General features: G+C 41.0%; 1 protein-coding gene across 1 annotated transcript in view; it reads right to left on the bottom strand.

The window, feature by feature from the left end:
- LOC149524113 (uncharacterized) overlaps positions 1–21,033 on the bottom strand; it is a 194,950-nt gene that overhangs the window by 113,854 nt on the left and 60,063 nt on the right. Inside the window, exon 4 of the mRNA XM_089779548.1 lies at positions 148–243. Coding sequence (XP_089635674.1) covers positions 148–243 — 96 coding nt within the window. The remainder of the gene's footprint in view (positions 1–147; positions 244–21,033) is intronic.

Raw genomic sequence — 21,033 nt, 5'->3', positions numbered from 1 at the left:
CCAGAGTCAGCCAGGCAAAGCCCGAGTCTGACTATCTTTAAGAAACACTCCTCTTCAATGAAGGCTTTACCATCACCAGAAATACAGTTGTAACACTGATGCTTCCCTCCCTAACCAAAAAACCCTCAATCAAAATAAAACGGGCACCTGAATCGTAGAAACCTGCGTGGAGACACAACTTTGCATCTGCCTCTGTACCTGCTAAAGCGAGCTGCAGAGATCCACACCTGTGGACACGGATACCTGTGGATGGAAAGTGGATAGCCATAAATGTGCAAGTTTCTAGGTACAAAATTTGTATCTGCATCCCTATCGGCAAAAAAACGTGCCGTGGATGCAGATACCCACAGATATAAAGTGGATATCCACAGATCTGCAGGGCTCTACTGAATTGAGTTGATCTGGAAAAAAACCGATAAAATGGAACAAAAATTAAAAACAAAATCCCTGCTTCAAAGGCAATTTTCACCTCAGGAACAGAGATGTGCCAGAGACTCCATGAAATCCACTAAGGACTTCATGAGTGCTATCAACTTTGCATAGCAGGTGATCAGGTTTTGCAATGAGAGGTGATAGCATTCATCCCTAAGTTAAGATAACATGGTACAGGCAAAACCACTTTTTTCGAAAAAAATTCCCCTGAGTCTAGACTGCTGCCACATTTGTTCGAAAGTAAATCGAAAGAATGTGGCAGTTTTTTCGACCGTGGAAAACTTTGTTTTACAAGGAAGAACGCCTTTTTTCGAAAGTGCTCTTTCGATAAAAGGCGCTATGTAATGCAAACTGTGCTTTTTTGAAAGAGATCATCCAGACTACCTGGATGCTCTCTTTCAAAAAAGCGGCTTGCTTTTTTGAAAGTATTGATTGTAGTCTAGACGCTCTTTTTCGAAAGAGGCTTGCAGTCTAGCCGTAGCCCCAGAATGGTTCAACCTGTACGTGAAGAGAGAAGAAATGTCCCATTCTGTTGAGAACATTAAATGAACGGAGTCAAACTAATGGTCCATCTAGCCTAGTATCCAGTCACCACACATTAAGTAGATGTTTTCAGAGAGTACCCACAATGACTACAAAAATGTCTTTCTTGGGAGGCAATTTAGCGAATTTTGACTCCATCATTTTGTGCGTGCATAGTCAGGATTATGTTTTTCAATAGGCATTCATTTGTACTTCTGAACACTGAAATTCATCTGCCATTGTGTTGACCAGATATCCTGTTTTGTGAGATTCCTTCGTGACTCTTCAGAGTCTACTTTGGATCTATTGAGAGTCATTTTGTATTACCTGTGTACTTTGCCAACTCACTGTTTACCCCTTTTCCCAGAGCACTTAAATGTTAAACAGCATCAATCCCCATACAGATCCTTGGGGCATAAGAATGGCCATATAGGGTCAGACCAAAGGTCCATCTAGCCCAGTGTCCTAACTTCTGACAGTGGCCAATGCCAGGTGCACCAGAGGGAATGAACAGAACATGTAACCATCAAGTTGCCTAGGAAAGTTGTGGAATCTCCATCACTGGAGATATTTAAGAGCAGGTTGGACAGACACCTGTCAGGGATGATCTAGAGGGTGCTGGATCCTGTCCTGAGGGCAGGGGACTAGACTTGATGACCTCTCGAGGCCCCTTCCAGTTCTAATATTCTATGATTGTAAGTGATCCCTCTCCTGTCACCCATTCCCATGCCCTGACAGAGGCTAGGGACATCATTCCTGCTCATCCTAGATAAGAGACATTGACGGACATATCCTCTGTGAATGTATCTAATCCTACTGATTATTCCTATGCTTTGTTTCCTGTCTTTTAACCAATCACTGATCCATGAGAAGATCTTCCCTCTTATCCTGAACAGCAGCTTATTTTGCATAAGGAACTTCAGTGAGGAACCTTGTCAAAGAGCTTCTGAAAGTTGAAGTACATGATATCCACTGGATTGCCACGTCCCACATGTTTATTGAACCCTCCCCCCAAAAGAATCCTGATTGATTGGTGTGGCAGGATTTCCCTTTACAAAAGCTATACCGACTCTTCCTCGAACCGCTGTTCATCTATGTGTCTGAGAATGCTGTTTTTACCACAGTTTCAAGCAATTTGCTTGGTACTGGAGTTAGATTGACCGGCCTGTCATTGGCAGGTTTGTCTCTGGAGCCTTTTTATTAAAATCAGTGCCACAATCATGAGTGGTTAATAATGCAGGCGAGGAAAGGCACTGTGTTCCCAAAACCACTGGCTGGTCAGGAAGGATCCGGCTGCTACGCAGCTGCCCCAAGCACTCCGGTCACCTTGGAAGGGTGGGACTGTGACACCCGTTGGGATGGGGGACACTAAGGCGGTGTCCAGACTCAGGGTTTTTTTCGGGAAAAACTTCCCCTGCGTCCAGACTCAAGCCGCGTTCTTTCGAAATTATTTTGAAAGAACGCGGCTTTTCTTTCGATGGCGGTAAACCTCGTTTCACGAGGAAGAACGCCTTCTTTCGAAAGTTCCTCTTTCGAAAGAAGGCGTTCTTCAATGTAAATAGGGCTTCTTCAAAAGAGAGCATCCAGACTCGCTGGGTGCTCTCTTTCAAAAAAGCGGATTGCTCTTTCGAAAGATCCGCCTGCAGTCTAGACGCGATCTTTCGAAAGAGGCTCTTTCGAAAGATGCTTTCGAAAGAGCTTCTTTCGAAAGAAGCCTGCAGTCTAGACATAGCCTAAGATGGCTGGGGTCTGTAAACTCACCTCGTTCTGGGACAGTTCATCAAGATATATCACCTGAAAGGAATGATTCCAGTGTGGGACCCTTCACCTCTCCTCTGCAGTGGAGACCCACGGAAAGAATTAATTTTGCTTCTCTTGCAACGTCTTTGTATGCCTAGACTGCTCCTTTAGCACCTCAGTAGTCCACGGATCCCATTGCATGTTCGGCAGGTTTCCTGGTTTGGATGTGCTTAAAAATGTGCTTTTAGTTTGTGTGTCTTTTCTTAGTTGCTCTTCAAATGCTTTTTAAGGCTAATTATACTTTTATTATTCTTGACTTGCCAGAGTTTATGCTCCTTTCTACTTTCCTCAGCAGGAGGAAACTTACAGTTTTTAAGGAATTATTTTATTTATGTATTGTCCCTAATTGCCTCTTTTACTCTAGTGTTCAGGTATGGTGGCAGAATTTTTAGAGGAGAGAAGAAGGTTCCTCTTAGTGTTTTTGTAATATGGGATATACATCAAGTCTGACCCCTATAATGGTGCTTTCAAAGCCCTGGTCTACACTAGGGCCCCTTAGGTTGAATTAATAAGCAGAGCATCCACACTACCAAGCCCGTTATTTTGAAATAATGGGCTGTTTATTTCGAAATCTGTCCTCCTGCTTTCCTCGAGAAATAATGCTAATTTCAAAATAGTTATTTTGAAATACGGCATCATGGACTCTCTGGTGCTGCCGTATTTCAAAATAAGGATTCCCCAGGATAATTCAAACTAATTACTCCCCAGTGTTTCCTGGGGCTTGAAGTCGAGGTAGTGCATTCACGTTAATACAGCCTGCCTCAGACTAATTTCGAGGCTTCCCCACAGTGAGGACACACTATTTCAGACATTATTAAGTGAGGACACGCTATTTCAGACATTATTAAATCATTTTTAGTTATTTCAAAATAGTTTCTTAGTGTAGACATGCCCAAAAAGTTTCCACGCGGCTTGCATGTATTTCACTCATGGCTATTCCTTTTAATTTCCATTTAACTAGCTTCATCATTTTTTGGATAGTTCCCTCTTGTTGAAGTTAAAATGCGGCTGGAAAAGGTTTCTTGGTATTTACCCCACTACAAAGATGTTAAATGTAATTACATTACGGTCGCTAATACCAGATGGTTCAGTTATATTCATATTTTTCTCCAGATCTTGTGTGCCACTTAGAACTAAATCAGGAATTACCTCTCCCCTTGTGGTTTGCAGGACTACTTGCTCCACGAAGAAACTTTACCTCTCCATCCTGTCCCTAGGCGACATGTTCCCAGTCAACATGGGGATAGTTGAAATCCACCATGATTATTTGGTTTTCTGTTTTTGTAGCCTCTCTCATCTTATGATTACTTCACAATCACCGTCACCGTCATAGTCGGGCAGCTGGTAATATATTCCTCTTGCTCGAGACTTATTATTCAAGCATGAAATTTCTATCTATAGAGATTCTACGGTAGGTTTGATTCATGTAAGATTTTTACTATATTTTATTCTGCTTTCTTTTATATGTATAGTGCCACTCCTCCACCAGCATGACTTAACTCTATCATTCTGACATTTTTTTGTAACCTAGTATTCCCATATCCCATTGATTATCATCATTCCGCCACGTTTCTGTGGTGCCTATTGTATCAATAGCCCCATGATTTGAGAAACCAGAGCCAAATGTGGAATCTCAAAATCTGGGTCTTCTCAAATGTAACAATGGCAGAGTCAGGATCAACCAGTGGATTTCCTCTGAGCAGCCTTAGGATTTTGATTCTAAAATGGATACAAAATTAAGTCAATGGATCTGCAAAAATTTACACCCGGTAAGTATTGAGCCTTTTTAGTACACAGTGTGTCCTGCTGTATGTTTCCTCTCCAGACCCGTAGACTGAATATACTCTAAGAATACACCCAACTAGCCACTCCCCTCCCTATTACATCTAGTCCACATGCCTCTAATCATTTTCATTGTCCTGGATTTTTCAACTTTGCTACATCTTTGAGCTGAGGTCACCAAACCGAACAGCCAGTGTAAATCAGGAAGAGGCAACAACTTCAATGGAACTACATTGATTCCCCTGCCCCGCCGCTGACGATCTACCCCCCTATTTAGGTTGGGGAGATATTATTTGTAGTGTTCTAGATACTCATCACGATACATTACTGCTGTGCCTTTAACAATTGACTGCTTAAGTGAACTGTCAATCAACATGCAAAATGACATATTTTAGAAAATTACACATGACACAGATAATTATACAATGATCCAGTTTGTATTTCTGCTAATCATAATTATACGGTTATACACACTATCATCTCTACGTTGTAGTAGGGGGGTTCCAATAGATTAGGCTCCTGTTGAGTAGAACGCTGGGTACCAGGGAGCAAAGAGATGAAGCATTCTCGTTTCACTGTCACTGCAAGATGGAAAGGGGTCTTTGCTCTGTTGCATTAACTCTAAACAGCCTTCCACAGTTTGCTTTTCTGTAATATTCTCCATCCACTTCATAATGCAGCTTAACCACATTTCCCGTTCTGACTCCCCCTGAGCCATCAACAAAAATGCCGCGTTCTCCATCACTAGTTATAAATGCTTTATTTGGATTTTATGACCAGTGTGGTCAACCCCAAAGCATTTGAAAATCTGGAGTCAGGTTTACAAAGATAATTTAAAAAAAAAAAAAAAAAAAATTCAAATCTGAATGTTTATTTGCCATCTGGTTTGGGAGGTTCATATTTTACAGGTTTTCTCCACAACCATGTGGGCTAGGCACAAACTTTCTTTTAAATGAAACACATGTCCTGATCTTAGAGTCAGGAATCTAAGGAAAGCACCAAATAGCACAAGAGTTGATAATGCTAAGTTGTCCCTGTCTCTGCAGAATCACTGGCAACTGCACTGGCAACTAAAATGTAATTGATAGATGCTCCCTTGCTAATCACATTATGAAAGAAGACCCCCAAATAATTGAAAACATTAAAATATCCCTTTTCATTTTCATGTCAAACTGATATCCTCCTCTGTTGCAAAAGGCACTCATGACTAGATTCAGTTTTCTTCTTCTCCCTCAAAATATGGTGCTTACTTAAATGTTACTCTGCTGTAAGGTGATCCCTTGGCACAGATATTAAGTTTTACTAAAACAGATGCAACTAGAAGGTTGCATGAATTGGTCTGATCTACAAAGGCCTATAGTTTGGACTACAGGGCGTGAACTGTAGTGCACAGTAGCATGCTGTAATTCGCCTGGGTGGATGCTGCGGACACCAATTAACGGGTATCTAGTTCACTTTAACATAGAAACGTTGGCCATATGGACATAGCCTTAGCTACTTTAGGGCCTGGTCTATACTAGACTAGGCACTTCGGTTTAAGGTACACCATCCAGCTATTCAAAATGCATGGTTGGAATCGGCTTACTGTAAGCCGAGCTGCCATGGCATCTATACTGTGGGAGGCCAACAGGAGCACACCGTCCCATCGGTTTCCCTTACTTCTTGCAGAATGAGGAACACTAGATGCTGGTGGGGGCTATCCTTAGTGCTCAGTTTGGTGGTCTACACTAGACCCACTAAATCAAACACTAGAAGATTGAACTCCAGAGGGTTGATCTTCTCCATTGTGCAGACATGGCCTCGTAAAGCAAGTCACAGCCAATGAGAGACAGAGAGCAATATATTGATCTCTGCTGATTATATGAATCGGCAGCAGCAGAGGAAGCCAGAAAGATTCCTCGATCTGTGGCACCAAATGGTAGAGCTGGCTGAAACGCAAACATTTTCCAGTTAAATGTGGCTCCATTCCAAATAAGCAGGCAAGTGGTAAAGCAACCAGGCCCTGAAATCATGGGTTGCCCAGCAGCACACCTGATGAGCTGACAGGAAACCAGGCAGGTTTCTGATTGGAAACTGATGCAAGTTCAAACCAGAGATGCAATAATGAGGCATCTTAAGCTTGATGCACTGTTGTTTTCCCACAAAATAGAGTTTACTAGGAAAACTTCTGACCAGGTATGCCACATGGGCAGGCGATGAGATGGATTAGTGACAGGCTTTTTCCATCATTCCAGTTTTAATTGTAATCAATCGGGTTCCGCCTATTTATACACAGAGTATTGACTGAAATTTTGGACCTGCTCAGATGCAGCATGCAAAAGTGGTCACGTTCAGGAGAGAAACAGAGAGCAAAGCCATTGAGATGAGTGTAGTAAACCCCTGCAGAATGAAATTCACACCTGTGCAGAGCTCCAGCAAAAACCTATGTGATACTAACACTTCATTTCTCTCCGGAAGATGTCACACACATTTCTAGTGTTTATGGATGCCAAAAACAACTTTCAGCTATGAACTTTTGAGCACAGCTAACAGAAAACTGTGGCTGATCCGATGGCTTTCACCCGCCATGCATTCCACCCAACATATCAAGGTGCTTAGAAATAATTAATCATGTCCATTAAAGGGCAATTTCCCCCCCAAAAGCTGGTCTTAAATTTCACTTTCAGTCTTTCATGCACGCTTATGACATTAAAATGGATAAAAAGTGTGTGTGGGGGGGAAATCAATCACATTTCTTTAAGAAAAATCTGTCTGTGCTATGAAAACAATGATGTTTCTTCACAGGAATGATAACTGCTCACCTGAGATGAACGTAAGCATGCACAGTTATTTAATTAAGCAAATACTGTGTTCATCTTGAAGACAATGGGGAAATTTCATTCAAGCGCCAGTTTCATGAAGTTCCATGTTCATTCTGCCCAGAACACTCTGGAGCACAGAAAGCAACCTGCCAGCACCACTCCGTTGAGCCAATTGAACACTCCTGTTAGCTGTGCTCAACTGTTCATAGCTGAAAGTCGTTTTTGGCATCCATAAACACTAGAAATGTTCCATGTCGTTTCCTACCTTTGTTTGGTTGATAAGTCTCCATGGATTGGAAAATGTCATTAGATCCATAATTTAGCGTTAACAATGTGTCCTAGGGCATCGAGGTTCCATCATTCCTTCAATCACCAGGTGAAAGCCAATTCTCTGACAGATAACATGCTGTACAAGCACCGAATAGAGTCACAAAAATAAAAAAGAAAGCTGTTTGGAATCTTCCATTCTTGCAGACAGAGATGCAGCCTGTTTGGTTGTCTGACTACAGTGCCACTTCTCTATGGTTTCATCAATAACTAGCATGCAGGAGCTCAAGTTCTCAGTCATTGGTAGCCCCACCAGAAAGGGTACTTCAAGCTTTTGTAACTCTAGGCTCTGCTCCCTTAATCTTACAGCATAGAATCATAGAACAGGAAGGGACCTCAAGAGGTCATTGAGTGCAGTCCCCTGCCCTCACAGCAGGACCAAGCACCATCTAGATTGGGGTGGCCAATCCATTCTGGACAAAGAGCCAAGATCCAGGTGGATCCAGCGCAAAAAGCTGGGACAAAAAGTTGGAGAGAGAGAGAGAGAGAGAGAGAGAGAAGAGGGGGCTGGCCCTTTAAGAAGACTGTTTGGCTTCAGCAGGCTCCCGTCAATGGCTATGGCTTTTGTATTAGATCCGCCATTTTAATCCGGATGGCTCCTTGCCCTGGTGAGCACAGGGAACCGGGAGACATAGGCCATGTTCAGAGGGTACGGGGGTGGCTTCGTGAGCCACACTGACGGGGGAGGAGGAGGAAAAGAGCTGCATGCAGCTTGCGAGCCATGGGTTGGCCACGCCTGATCTAGATCATCCCTGATATATGTCTGTCTAACTTTGTCTGTCTGCTTCTGCCTGCCTTATTCAGATTGAGAAGTAACATGCTACTCAAGTAATCCCACTGAAATCAAGGATGAAACAATTAGGGAATAATAATTCTCTCTGCTGGTTCACCACCACCATCCACCTCCCATTCAGCTATTTGCATTTTAATTCAGACTGGATATTGGGAAGTAGTGAACAAGAACTCACAAGCAGACTGATGCCCTCCATCTCCAACCAGAAGATAAATATTAGAGCACTGTGATTCTCCTTAGTCCTTCTACAACTTTGGAGCCTGAGACATATTCCGCAACCCTCACCCGGCCTTCATCTCCACCAGGAAGCACAGAGCATGGCTACACATACAGCAGCCTCACCAACTTTCCCTCTTCAACCCACAACGATTGTGTGATGAAGGTGTGCACATGGCGAGCTACAGTATGGAACGTCAGTGGCAGATGGCAAGGAGTCAGCGATCCTCAGCTGGCGTAAGACACCATACTTCCATCGACCGCCACTCCTGAAAGTCAACTGCAGTAAGGAGAGCTATGGAGGAATTTCCATTGCCTGGGGACCTGACCAGGAGAACGTGGGAGGCAATTTATCATGGAACTAACCATGGTTGCTTTAGTTCTTCTTTGTTTTGGAGCCAACAAAGTCGTGCTAGTGCAATGCATATATTCTATCAGTATAAACAGACTTCAAGTAACAAATAAAATACATTCAAATTGGAAAACAGCCTACTGAACCAGGTGTTAGTATTCAATATGCAATACATCCTCTATGGTCCAAGGGTACCATATATCGACTACAAGAATGTCGACCAACTCAGTGCCAAACAAATTCACCACTAACCCAGTGACTGCATCAACATATACGTCCTTCTTTCAAATTGCTGATTTACACTTTGGGCCAGGACCTCAGCTGTATAAATTTGGAGCCAATGGAGCAGTGTGGATTTAAAACAGCTGATCACTTAACCCTTTGCGTGCTAAGCTCCTGAAGACAAAAGAAAATATGCATTGAAGCCACCATGACTAATACCTCTCCCACGGAGACTGGTAGGACATTATAAATCATTTAGGGGCATTTGGACAATTAGAGAAGTTGAGCCACACATATCAAGAGCTTTGATTTGACATGGAAGATGGCGTGGCCCTGCCCTGCAGCATACTGCACTCTTTAAGTGAACATTCATGGAAGAGTGGCTGCGATCTTAGCACTATACTCCCTCAGACTTTATCTTTTAGAATGAAGTCATTACACTGTGATCTCAATGGGAGGATGTCGCATTGATCTCCAAGGTATTTCAGGATGCTTTTGGAAGAGGCAGGACAGCTGTCCCAAAGCTATGGGTGTCCTAAGAAAATCAGCATGGGAAGTAGCCTAGCTAATCTTCTTAATTCTCACCAAATCACACAAATATACACCAGAACACCCCCAAAACGCTTCTAACACTAGTCTTTGCTAAATTACAAAATGGCTTCGTATTATAATTGCTCAGATCCCAGGAGGTCTATATAATTGAATTAAGGGGTGTTTCCACTTGCATACTTAGCAGCTATACAAGGATCTTTGGCTACAGTCAATAGACCTATAATCAGTGTCCAGAACATTGACAAGACGCCCTTTAATTCAGTTTTAAACACTCCTCAGGGAAGCATAGAAATAAGTTGCGTAACAAGGCTCTAAACACGGGTTGTACAGGCGATAATTCTATGGTGTGGGTCAACAGCAGATTCCTGGTCTCATCAAAGTGTTATGCGAAGATGTGGGCTCGTATTTTGAAAGCATGTTCCTTCGCCAGACCTAAATGACTTTTGCACATGTGCCTTTCCATTGCAGGCGAGCCGCCTGTTCAACAGAAGAGCAACGACTGGCGTGTTTGAAGGAAGCATTAGAGATTTGGAGTCAATCCAAAGCAGTCACTGCAGCAGGGCAGAGCAATGAGAGTTTTAAGAGACAAATCACCGTGGAGCCCAAATGCAGTTTTGGCAAAATTCAGCTCCCTCTGGCACCCACAGGATGCTTGGAGATAAGCACAAAAGAAGAATGCTATTTGTAACCATGCTGCCAGATGACTTCCAGAAACACAATCCATCAGAAGACCATACATGGCTTCCTATTACTGAAAAACGCTGAGGAGATGAGGGTTTGGAATTATTCTTATTTTTAATATATGTAAAATTTAATACAACATATCAAGCTATATATTCAATTTCAACACACACCTACATATACAAATATTATATGCAGAAGTGATAGTACTTTTATTAAGTATGGCCAGCACTCCTCACTGTAAGACCTTGATTCCAGTTGCTTATAACTTTAATTAATTATCCACATGGACTAAAATTTGACATGCTGCATGTCTGTCTCCCTGAAGCTTTTGAAAAATGGCAGATAAACTGGTCCAGCTGCTTCCAAGAACAAAGCTAGGGAACTTTATGTTAAACAATTCCAGTAACCTCCTTTTCAAAACTCTCTTGCTTGTGAGCAGGAACTCAAAACCTGTCGGGGGGTAGAAGGGGGGACCTCTTTCTGAAAAAGAAAAGTGCTCTTTGCCATTTCCATGAAAATCTACCCAAATCAAGCCAAGTTATAAATCACTGGGGAAGAGGGAGAATTGCCATTTTGCACATGCTCAGTAGAGACCTCTCAGATTTTAGCTATTCAAATCTGAGAAGATTTCATTCTTACTGACCACGCTCAGTTGCCTCACTGACCAGACTAGGCACACGCCATCTCCAGAGCAAATGAGCATGATTAGAATGGAACCTAATGAGGCAGACACCCATCAATGGAAATGTACTGTCCAAGCTGTTAAAATTAGACATAAAGTTATTAAAAAAATGGATAAGAGGTCCTATAATGGGAAGGATATGGCAATCTTAATAGATATTGGGGTTGCCATATTTGAACTTTCAAAAAAGAGGACACACCTGAGAGGGAGTGTATCTGTATCAGTATCTACCAACTCATGTTGTATTAATTTTAAGAGCAGGTTAGACAGACATCTACTAGACAGTACTGGGTCCTGCCGTGAGGGCAGGGGACTGGACTCGATGACCTCTCGAGGTCCCTTCCAGTTCTCGTGTTCTATGATAACGTGTGATATATATAACACAGTACTACAACATGAGTTGGTAGATACTGATATAGACACACTCTCTCTCAGGGGTGTTCTCTTTCTTGAAAGTTCAAATATGGTAACCCTACATAATATACACATACTCCTAAAATGCTGCCATTGCTATTTTTCTTCCTTTCTTCACTGTTCATCCCAGGCTTGCTAACTATCTCCACAATAAAAACAGTGAATGAAGTCATGAAGTAGACATATGGGGAAGATTTAGATTTTGAGAAGAAACAACAAAACAAAGAAAAATCACCTGAAGTGCCTGGAAATATTTTAAAATAATTATAAAACAAGAGCTGTATTAGCATGTTAACTGTGATTGTTTGGGGACGTAGAGGAGTAAGCCCATAGCAGAAGATGTAGGCCGATAGCATACAACTCATTCAGTTAAATCAATACGTAACACTGAATGGGTTGTATGCCGTGCAGGAATCTTGATATGATTTTTTAGTCATTCATAGTTGATCAGTATCACAATGAAGATCTGGAATGTCTAAGCACGCTGTCCAATCACCTTGTTTGGGCCATGCGTGTATTTGGGAGTTATCTATGGATGCTCGCTGATGACACATTCTTTGGTTGGCTCAGCATTAAAAAAAAAATGCAACTGAGCCTGCCAACAATAGTTGCCATGGTTGGGAGGCCTAACTCACAACAAAAACTAAGCTGAGTAAGGGGTTTCTGCAAAAAGCCTCTTCTTAACAGCTAGAAAACAACTGGAAAAAAGCCTGTAAAGTGAGTTGATGAGACAATGGGTCAGTCTCTGATCTCAATGGCTGATGTAAATCCAAAGTAACTCCCTTATATTGTGATCCAGAACCTCAGATGGTATAAACTAGTGTCACTGGTAGGCAATGGAGTTATGCTGATTTACAGCCTGTGAGGATCTGGTCCAATATCTGCAATTCTAATGGTCATACTGAGCTCCTGTTAAAAACCTCTAACTACAGCCTTGTCTATATTTATGCACCGGAGATCTATCTTCTGGTGTTTGAGTTAGTGGGTCTAGTTAAGGCTCACTATATCAAACACTGAGGACACTTCTGGTCAGCGCCAGTATTCCTCGCAGTCGTGAGGAGTAAGGGAATCTGACAGAAGCATTTGCTTCCGCCGTTCTCTCACTGTGAAGATGGTGCCAAGCTCGGGTAAAGGTAAGCCGACTCCAAATACGTTATTTACGTAGCTGGAGTTGCATACCTTAAGATGACCTTCTGGGACTAGTATAGGCCTAGGGTTCAAGCAGCGTGTAGGATACTTGCTAACCCTCTGCATGGAGGTTAATTTTACATACTCTGTATTCACTAAGGATGAATCCTGGTGTTCTTAATTATATTTTACACAGGGAATTTTACCTGAAGGAATACTGAGAATCAAGACTTCAGGGTCTGGCACAGTTCATGCTATTACTTATTTTAAAAGGCCCTGTAATAGTTCAGAGAATCATTCATAGAGTCTAAAGCTAGAAGGGGCCACTGATCAGGTAGTCTTACCTCTTATGTAACACAGGCCCTGGAACTTGCCAGGAATAATTCCTGTGTGTATTAGAGCAGATCTTCTAGAAAAAACCATCCAATTTTAATTTAAAAAATTGCCAGTGATGGAGAATCCACACAAGCCTTGCAAAGTTGTTCCAACAGTTAATTACCCTCACTGTTAAAAATGTCAAATACCTATGATTGGATCTAATTTGGATGATGGCAGTTTTTGTCATAGGACACTGCACTGAATAATGAAGACCAAAATCCTTCCCAAGACGCACACACTCAACTCCTGATGAACTCATCAGGAACTGGATGTGTTTACTTGAGACCTGACTTGGTTCAACGCTGAATTGACACCAATGCAGTAATTATATTATCGTACTGAGGTTCTAAACAGATTTCTAATGGGGGGAGCAAAGAACCTATCTAATTTTAAAGATACTTATGACCATCCTAATGTGATGGGGTTGCCTGTGAGAGGGGAATGGACTTAATGATGCAGTAGATTTCTTCCTAAACCTGCTATGTTCCTATAGATTATAACACATGATAATTAGTGCATACATAATCAATGAAACAAGACAGACAAGAAACAGAACAAGAACCACAAAAATTAGATTTTTTGGGGTCCTGTTTTCAAAAAGAGCAGTAACATATTGCAGGGAAAAAGCCTACAACTAGAAGATAGCTGTGTTGTCATTGTCATGTCATTAGCTAAAGTTACAGAGTCACCCACCACGTAAAAGGACTACAGCGAGCTGTTATTCTGCCTTAAATGTATAGGCTTAAGAGATAAGACAGATCATTTGAGAGAAAAACTACTAGAGTAGATATGTACATCACCGGGGCCAAATAGAAAAGTCTTAGACATGACACCTTGGTATAGTGGAATGCCAAGGAGAGGCCATTTCAGCTGAATATACTGTAAAATGCTGCTCATCAAATTTCTTATTTATTTCTTCATAATGCAAAGTAGAAACAATCACAGGAACATTACAGATGGGTTCTGCTAACTGTGTCAGAATATAACCATGTCCTCACTCTACACAATCTTTGCACAACATAGGCCTTAAGGGATCATCTGAAAAGTCATAATTTGCGAGACAAGAATGTCGTAATAAAATATGTGTGGCAATACTGTATGCGACATTATAAGTATAGGCCAGTAGGCCTCCCGGAGAGGTTCCTCTGCCTCCGGGTCAGTGGGCAGCCAGTCACCCCAGTACAATAAGATTCTATTGTATGGTGATCTTAATACATGTTCCAAACAGTCTGGTGAACAGGTCTGTCTCAAACAAAGAAACATGTGCGCTGCTTAATTTGCATTTAAGCTGCAAACAGAGTCATTAAGCAGGAAGGGAAACAAAACGAAGCTCCAACAGGTGAGGAAAAGGAAAAGAAAAAGGGGATAGCCGTTTCTACAGCCACTGAGCTGGGAAAGTTTAGTCAGTAAGACTGCTGAAAGCACATGGGGAGAAAAATTCTGCCTTGATTAGCATGTTAAGTTTGGAACCATTTGTGATCCAGCAATCACCGGTCCGGCAACATCCGTGATCGGCATGATTTTAGTTAGCAGGGTATTCATTTATCATGGGTGTGACCAAGTTTTCCGTGATCCTATAAAGTTTGTTTACAGCCACCAGACCTGGTTCTCAGTGTTGTATGCTGCTCTTTAGCTCTGATTTACCCTTAAATGTCTTCTAAGAGCCCAGTGAGCAGTGGAAGCGTTGGTAATGCTGCTAAACAATTTTGACCTGTGGTCTGGCAAACTCTCTGGTTTCGCACTGGTTAGGTCCCAAGGGTGCAAGAGTAGAGAGGATCAACCTATATGAGAAAGTGCCTAATTCTAAAAATCATAGTGAAGGAAAAGTTCAGCAGCTCTTCTGATCTGATCCATATTAAAAACTAGTCTATTTGCCTTTTCCTGGGGTGTATTCCTGACCCTGTTTAGTCAAGAGCAAAACTTCCATTGATTTCAATGGGGTTAGGTCTTCATTCTGAAAGCTAGAATAAAAGAAAGAATGACAAAGTTTCTGGGAGAGGAAACAATTACGTTCATACACATACTTTCTCATGTAAAGTTCCCAAAACAAACAAAGAATTTGATCTAGTATGTTTTATGTTGATATAAATTCATTGGATCATAACATGCTCTCTCTCCAATTGTGTGATCCCCCACACATGATCTAATGTATTTGTGAGTCTCTAAGATATCACAAGATTGTTCATTGTTTTTAAAGCTAGACTAATACAGCGACCCCTCCAAGACTCTCCCTTCAAGGTCAATGCAGGAATAGCTCCACTACAGTCCATAGAACTATTCCTGAATTGCACCAGTATAAGGATGATCAGAAACAAACCCAAATTCTCAAATCCCAATTTCTTTTATTTTAAATCTGTGCATTTTCCTTCTTTAAAATAGTATGTCCTTTATGACCCTCTTCTGTTGCCACTGTCCTAGAAAAAAAAGATTTCTCCATAATCTTTATTCATATTTTTTATTTGTTCTTAAATTCAGAGCAAAGTGCTTGTCAAATATACAATTAACAAGGTAAAAAACAATTGCTTCTTATTCATTAGTGTGTTCATTGAATTACAATATTCCCACTTTGTGCTTATTAGGTCCAATCCTCCAACTAGACCTGCCAAAGAGGGCTCTTACACCTGTCCAGAACCCCAATGAAGCCAATAGGAGCACATAGAATTAAAAAATACTGCAACCATGAGCATAGTTTAAGAACTAATCGTTTTACTAGACCTGACTAGACTAAACTAGAAGCCAAACCTACACAGATCCATCTGCAGGATCAGGGTCCAACCAGAGTATAGTTACATAATATTGTTTCTAATCAACACATGACTTTGGACTTCAACTTCAAACCCACCATTTAAAATTAACTTTCATTGGACATTCTAGCCACAATCACTTTTCATGAGTTCTTGCTGCAATTGAACAAATGCTTGAATGTTCATAAGCAGTGAGTGTTGAAATCTCTGGAACATTGTTGGGTTAAGATTTGATTTCATTTTTGAACAACTGTTGACAGGACCTTTCCCTGTCTTCTGTTGTCCCATTTTCTTTCTGCTCTATAAAATACCATTGCATTCTTAACTTTGAATCCTAGTGTAACCACCACAAGGCAGATTTGAACCTGCAACTTCTGGAGCTTAGTGTAAGTGGGGGTATGTCTACACTACCACCCTAGTTCTAACTAGGGTGGTTAATGTAGGCAACCGAAGTTGCAAATGAAGCCCGGGATTTGAATTTCCCAGGCTTCATTTGCATCTTGCTGGGCGCCGCCATTTTTAAATCCCCACTAGTTCGGACTCTGTGCCCGTGGCTACGCGCGGCACAGACTAGGTAGTTCGGATTAGGCTTCCTATTCCGAACTACCGTTAATCCTCGTGGAACAAGGTTGCCTACATTAACCACCCTAGTTCGAACTAGGGTGGTAGTGTAGACATACCCTAGGAGCCTCTACAGCTTGAGCTATAAAGCCAGCTGGCACCCAGCTTGGGCTGTAGAGCTCCCCTGTTCTTATCTTTTTCTGTAAGTGCTCTAAGTGCTACTCCATGGGACAGTGAACCACACTAGGGCTATGTCTACACTGCAGGCTTCTTGCGCAAGAACTTTTTGCAGAAGATCTCTTCCACAAAAAGTTCTTGTGTGAGTGCGCGTCCACACTGCCATGTGCTTTTGCACAAGAAAGCATCCACACTACCAAGGATGCTCTTGCGCAAGAAAGCTTTGATGGCCATTCTGTGAATGGCCATCAGAGCACCTGTGCTTTTTCCAATAGAGGTTTCTTGTCCCGTTGTCTGTCCACACACGCCTTTTTGCGCAAGAGCTCTTGCACAAAAAGGCTTAACCCTCGTAGAAAGAGCAATAACTCTTGCGCAAAAAGCCCTGTCTTCTGATGATCTACTGCACTTTTTCTTGCACAAAAACGCATTTGCAGTGTGGACGCTCTGCGAGTTTTTGCGAAAAAAATGGTCATTTTTGCACAAAAACTCTGCAGTGTAGACGTAGCCTGGGTTTGTGGGTTACAAGAATAGAACGACAACATTGAGCTGTTGAAGACCACTAATAATCTTTGCTGATCTTCTCTGAATTTCCCTGAACTACAGATAAGGCCATACATATCCAATATATATATATATGTTCTCAGTATCATACAACTGGTTTCACCAAACATTTGTGAAATACCAACTTATGCATTGGTAAAGAAACCATTCTAGTGTGCACATGAATGGAAGAGTTACCTGACAATTTGCATTGGGATAGGTTGCAACACTTAATTTACTGCTTTGATAGAAAGTTCTAGGTCAAAAACATCCTTACACTCTTACATACATACAAAGTTCAAGGAGTTCCAATTGGCCAGCTATGAATGTGAGTGTCTGTGTCAGTGAGAGAGAAACTTCTGCAACACTTTATTGTGTTTTCCCTCTTGCCCCCACCGATCTATAAGGAGGATGGTGTTTGCCATAATGAGCCTGTGGTTAACAGCTTACAGCTCTGCTTCTGAACAGTCAGTTTCTATGTTGGAGTACAAGCACTGAGCCTTAATCTTGAGCCCTAATTCCAGCAATGTATCACAGTAATCAACTGGGGACAAGAGCTGGCAAAAATATCGCTGAAAAGTTTTTAAATTGAAAAATGGTGTTTTGTCAAACAATTTTTCCCACCAAGACAAGCCTAATTTTAGACATTTTTCTGAAAAACAAGTAACAGTAATAACAAATGTATAAGGGAAGGAAAAGTAAAATTACAGTTTTTAATTTTTCATTCTGAAATTGGAGACATTCCTACCTTTTTTCAATTTGTCTAAATTATGCTGTATGGTCATTAGAGTTCTGGGTTGCCACCTCTCAAATTCTACATCACACTGACAGAATTATGCTACAAGACTTCTCTAATTCTTCTTGGTCGTAGTAGGATGAACAAAAGTCTAGCAGAATGGAATGCCTGCTCATTTACAACAAGACCGACCATATTTTAGATTTATGATTTCAAGATCAACTTTTTACATGAGACAAGATGATCACAGTTCAAGGACAGCTGGTTAGAATTTTTGATAACACTTTTCTTTGCAAAATGTCAATTCAAGAACTCAAGGATGGAACTTTCAGCAAAAGAAAACGAGAGTGACTCCAGAGCAGTTAATAGCCCAGTACTTGAAAACCTTGACCTGGGATGTGGAAGACTTCTGTTCAAGTTCCTGCTCTGTCTAATTCAAAGCAGGAACCCAAACTTGAATCTCCCCGCATTACAGGTGAATGCCATAACTAATTATGCCACAGAATCAGTTTTTCGCTCATCGGGTGAATATCTAATTATTTATGCAAAGTAGAACAATTTCAGCAGGAGAGAGTTGAACCTGTTCTGAATCAGATAGAACCAAGCAAAGACCAAAGCACTCAAATAGCAATCCTGCCAAACTCTTCCCAATTATAGACGTATATTTTTCCTCAAACATGAGACTGACACAGGTTTTCACTGAAATTTGATTTCTTTGAGGAAGGCAAGGAAAATACTGCAAACCCTCCCATTGCAAATGGTATACTTTTTGTTGGAGACCCTGAGATGTAATAATATAGTTTATCTGGTATAAAGTGTTTGTCTTCTGGAAAAAAAAATCACATCTGCTGAAAATATTAAAACTCGTCGCTTGCTGTTATAAGGGAACAGTTGTGAAATTCTACCAGCAGTCTGTCCCATTTAATGAGTGACAAGAACGGGAGACAAGTTTTTAAATTTCAACAGGGTTAGAACTGGGTCACAAATTCAATTAGTGCTATATATTACACTCAATATTTTTACACTCCCCATTTTTCAACCAACTCTAGAACCCCTAGAATCTGACTCCTCTCCCCTGTAATTTGCTGTATAATCTCAATATATAATGGTTAACGAGAACAAAAAATATCGGCAAGAGAATGTGCATGACCCTGTGAGGCATTGATTCCACAAACTTAGGGCCATATTTATGTTTCAAAGGGACAAGACACAGTTTCCTCCTTCCTCCTAAAGGCCCATCCAGGTGGCACTCAAAATGGGTTTCACTTGTATTCAGGAACACACAGGGCTGTTACACCTTTAGCACCAAGCAGCAGAACTTGACAAGCATACGGAGAAAAGATGCTGTATGGTCTCCAAAACCAGTGAGGCACCTATGGAAGGAGGACTTGTCTGCACTTTGAGCTACTCTACCTTAGCTATTCAGTTTTAAATCCATACCCTACCTTTACTTGCATGTGTAAACAAGCCCTTATGCCCTTTGGTAATCGAAGACAGGTGTGTGGGGTTTAGGCCAAATGAGAGCTCCCACTGTGGCAGGTGTGCCCTAATCTTTGGATTGGGACTATAAACCCCAAGTGAGCTATTAAACATGTATCCAGGGAGCAATTTATGTGGCCTACAACATAGTGCAAACTACAGGGATCACGAAACAGCTGAAAAAAACCTTCAACAATAACTATGCCACGGATGCCTAAAGGTGGAAGTCATCACACCCCTAAGTCCCTCTTTTGGAACGTTTTTCTTCCCTTGTTTAAAACAAAATATATTCAAACTATAATTTTATGTTGTCCATTTTTTTTGCCTTCTCTTCAGAAGATTATTGTGACAGCAATATTAAATTCCTTAGAAGTATGGACATTTCAACTATCCAAGAGCTATTTAAAATGTCTTGTGTTCATTTTGCAATAAAAGTTAGATGCAACCTCAGCTTATCAAACATGGTACAAATTGAACCTCTCTAATCCAGCACTCTCTAGTCTGGCAACATCCCTGGTCCAGCATAATTTTAGTTACCTGGATGTTCACTTATCATGGGAGTGGCCAAGTTTCCCATGGTCCCATAAAGTTTGTTTACAGCCACTAGTCCTGGCTCTCGCTATTCTGTATTATTTAGGTCTAATTTACCCCTAAATGTCTTCTAAGAGCCCAGTAAGCAGGGAACATGTTGGTAATGCACTTAGACAATACTGATCTCCTGTGGTTCAGCAAATTCTCTGGCTCAGCACCGGTTAGGTACCTAACTAGAGAGTTTCAACTTATATTTACAAATATTATCAATTTTATTACTTCAGTCTATTAAATTTGGTATTTCTGAATACTTATTAATGACTACTTACCTCATAACTCTGACTATAAATATGTTATTCTTTGGTTGCCCCCAGAGCCATGGGAAAAAACTATCACATTCTCTTCCAGAGGGGAAATTTGATCTACAACATTCATGCTAGTAACATTCATGGAATGAAAAAACAGGAAAGCTTAAGTGTTTAGACTTTTCAGTGGGAGTTTCCCCATTGACTACAATGATATGAAACTGAACATAGATGAAGGAAAGCATTTCCAATTTTAAGGCAAAATTGTCAAGTCAGAGTATATGAGCATAGGCCAAACCAAGCATTCATAAAGAAGGATTTGCATGCCAAACAGGCATTGAAACTGGTCAAAAATAAAACAACATTTATTTGGAAACTAGTTTAACACATGAAAGTTGGGTTCATTTCAATAGCTTCAAAATGGACCCATTTTTCTACATTTTTCATCATTTAAAAATTAGCAAAAGTATGATCAAAAGAATCATTTTCATAACAACCATTCAAAGTTTTATTAAAATCCAGAGTTGGGAGAAAGAGGGTTGGTAAACTAAAACTAAAACTATGACTGACCAATTTCATAGTGGTTTTGATAAAATAAATAAAATATTGGAAAAAGGTATGACAGTTTTAGCAAAAAGACAAAAAGGAGAGAAAATGTTGTGGTTACTCTGGCTTGGGGCCAGAACGCTGAATCCTTATAGACCGAGAGAACTCACATTAAAGTAAATTGACACGAACTACAAGAAATTAGATTTTTTTTTCCCCATGTAGCTGAAATTATAGCAGAAGATGGTTTGGAATGTGACAATTTTTGTGAGGTTACCAACCTGCTGACTTGTTTAAGAGTTGTCAGGCTAAATTGATTAATCACCTCC

Source organism: Pelodiscus sinensis, chromosome 6, assembly GCF_052426305.1.
Source record: "Pelodiscus sinensis isolate ZL-2025 chromosome 6, ASM5242630v1, whole genome shotgun sequence".
Lineage (NCBI taxonomy): Eukaryota > Metazoa > Chordata > Testudines > Trionychidae > Pelodiscus > Pelodiscus sinensis.
The sequence above is the reverse complement of the archived record's forward strand: the minus strand, read 5'-3'. Positions and strand labels throughout refer to the sequence as shown.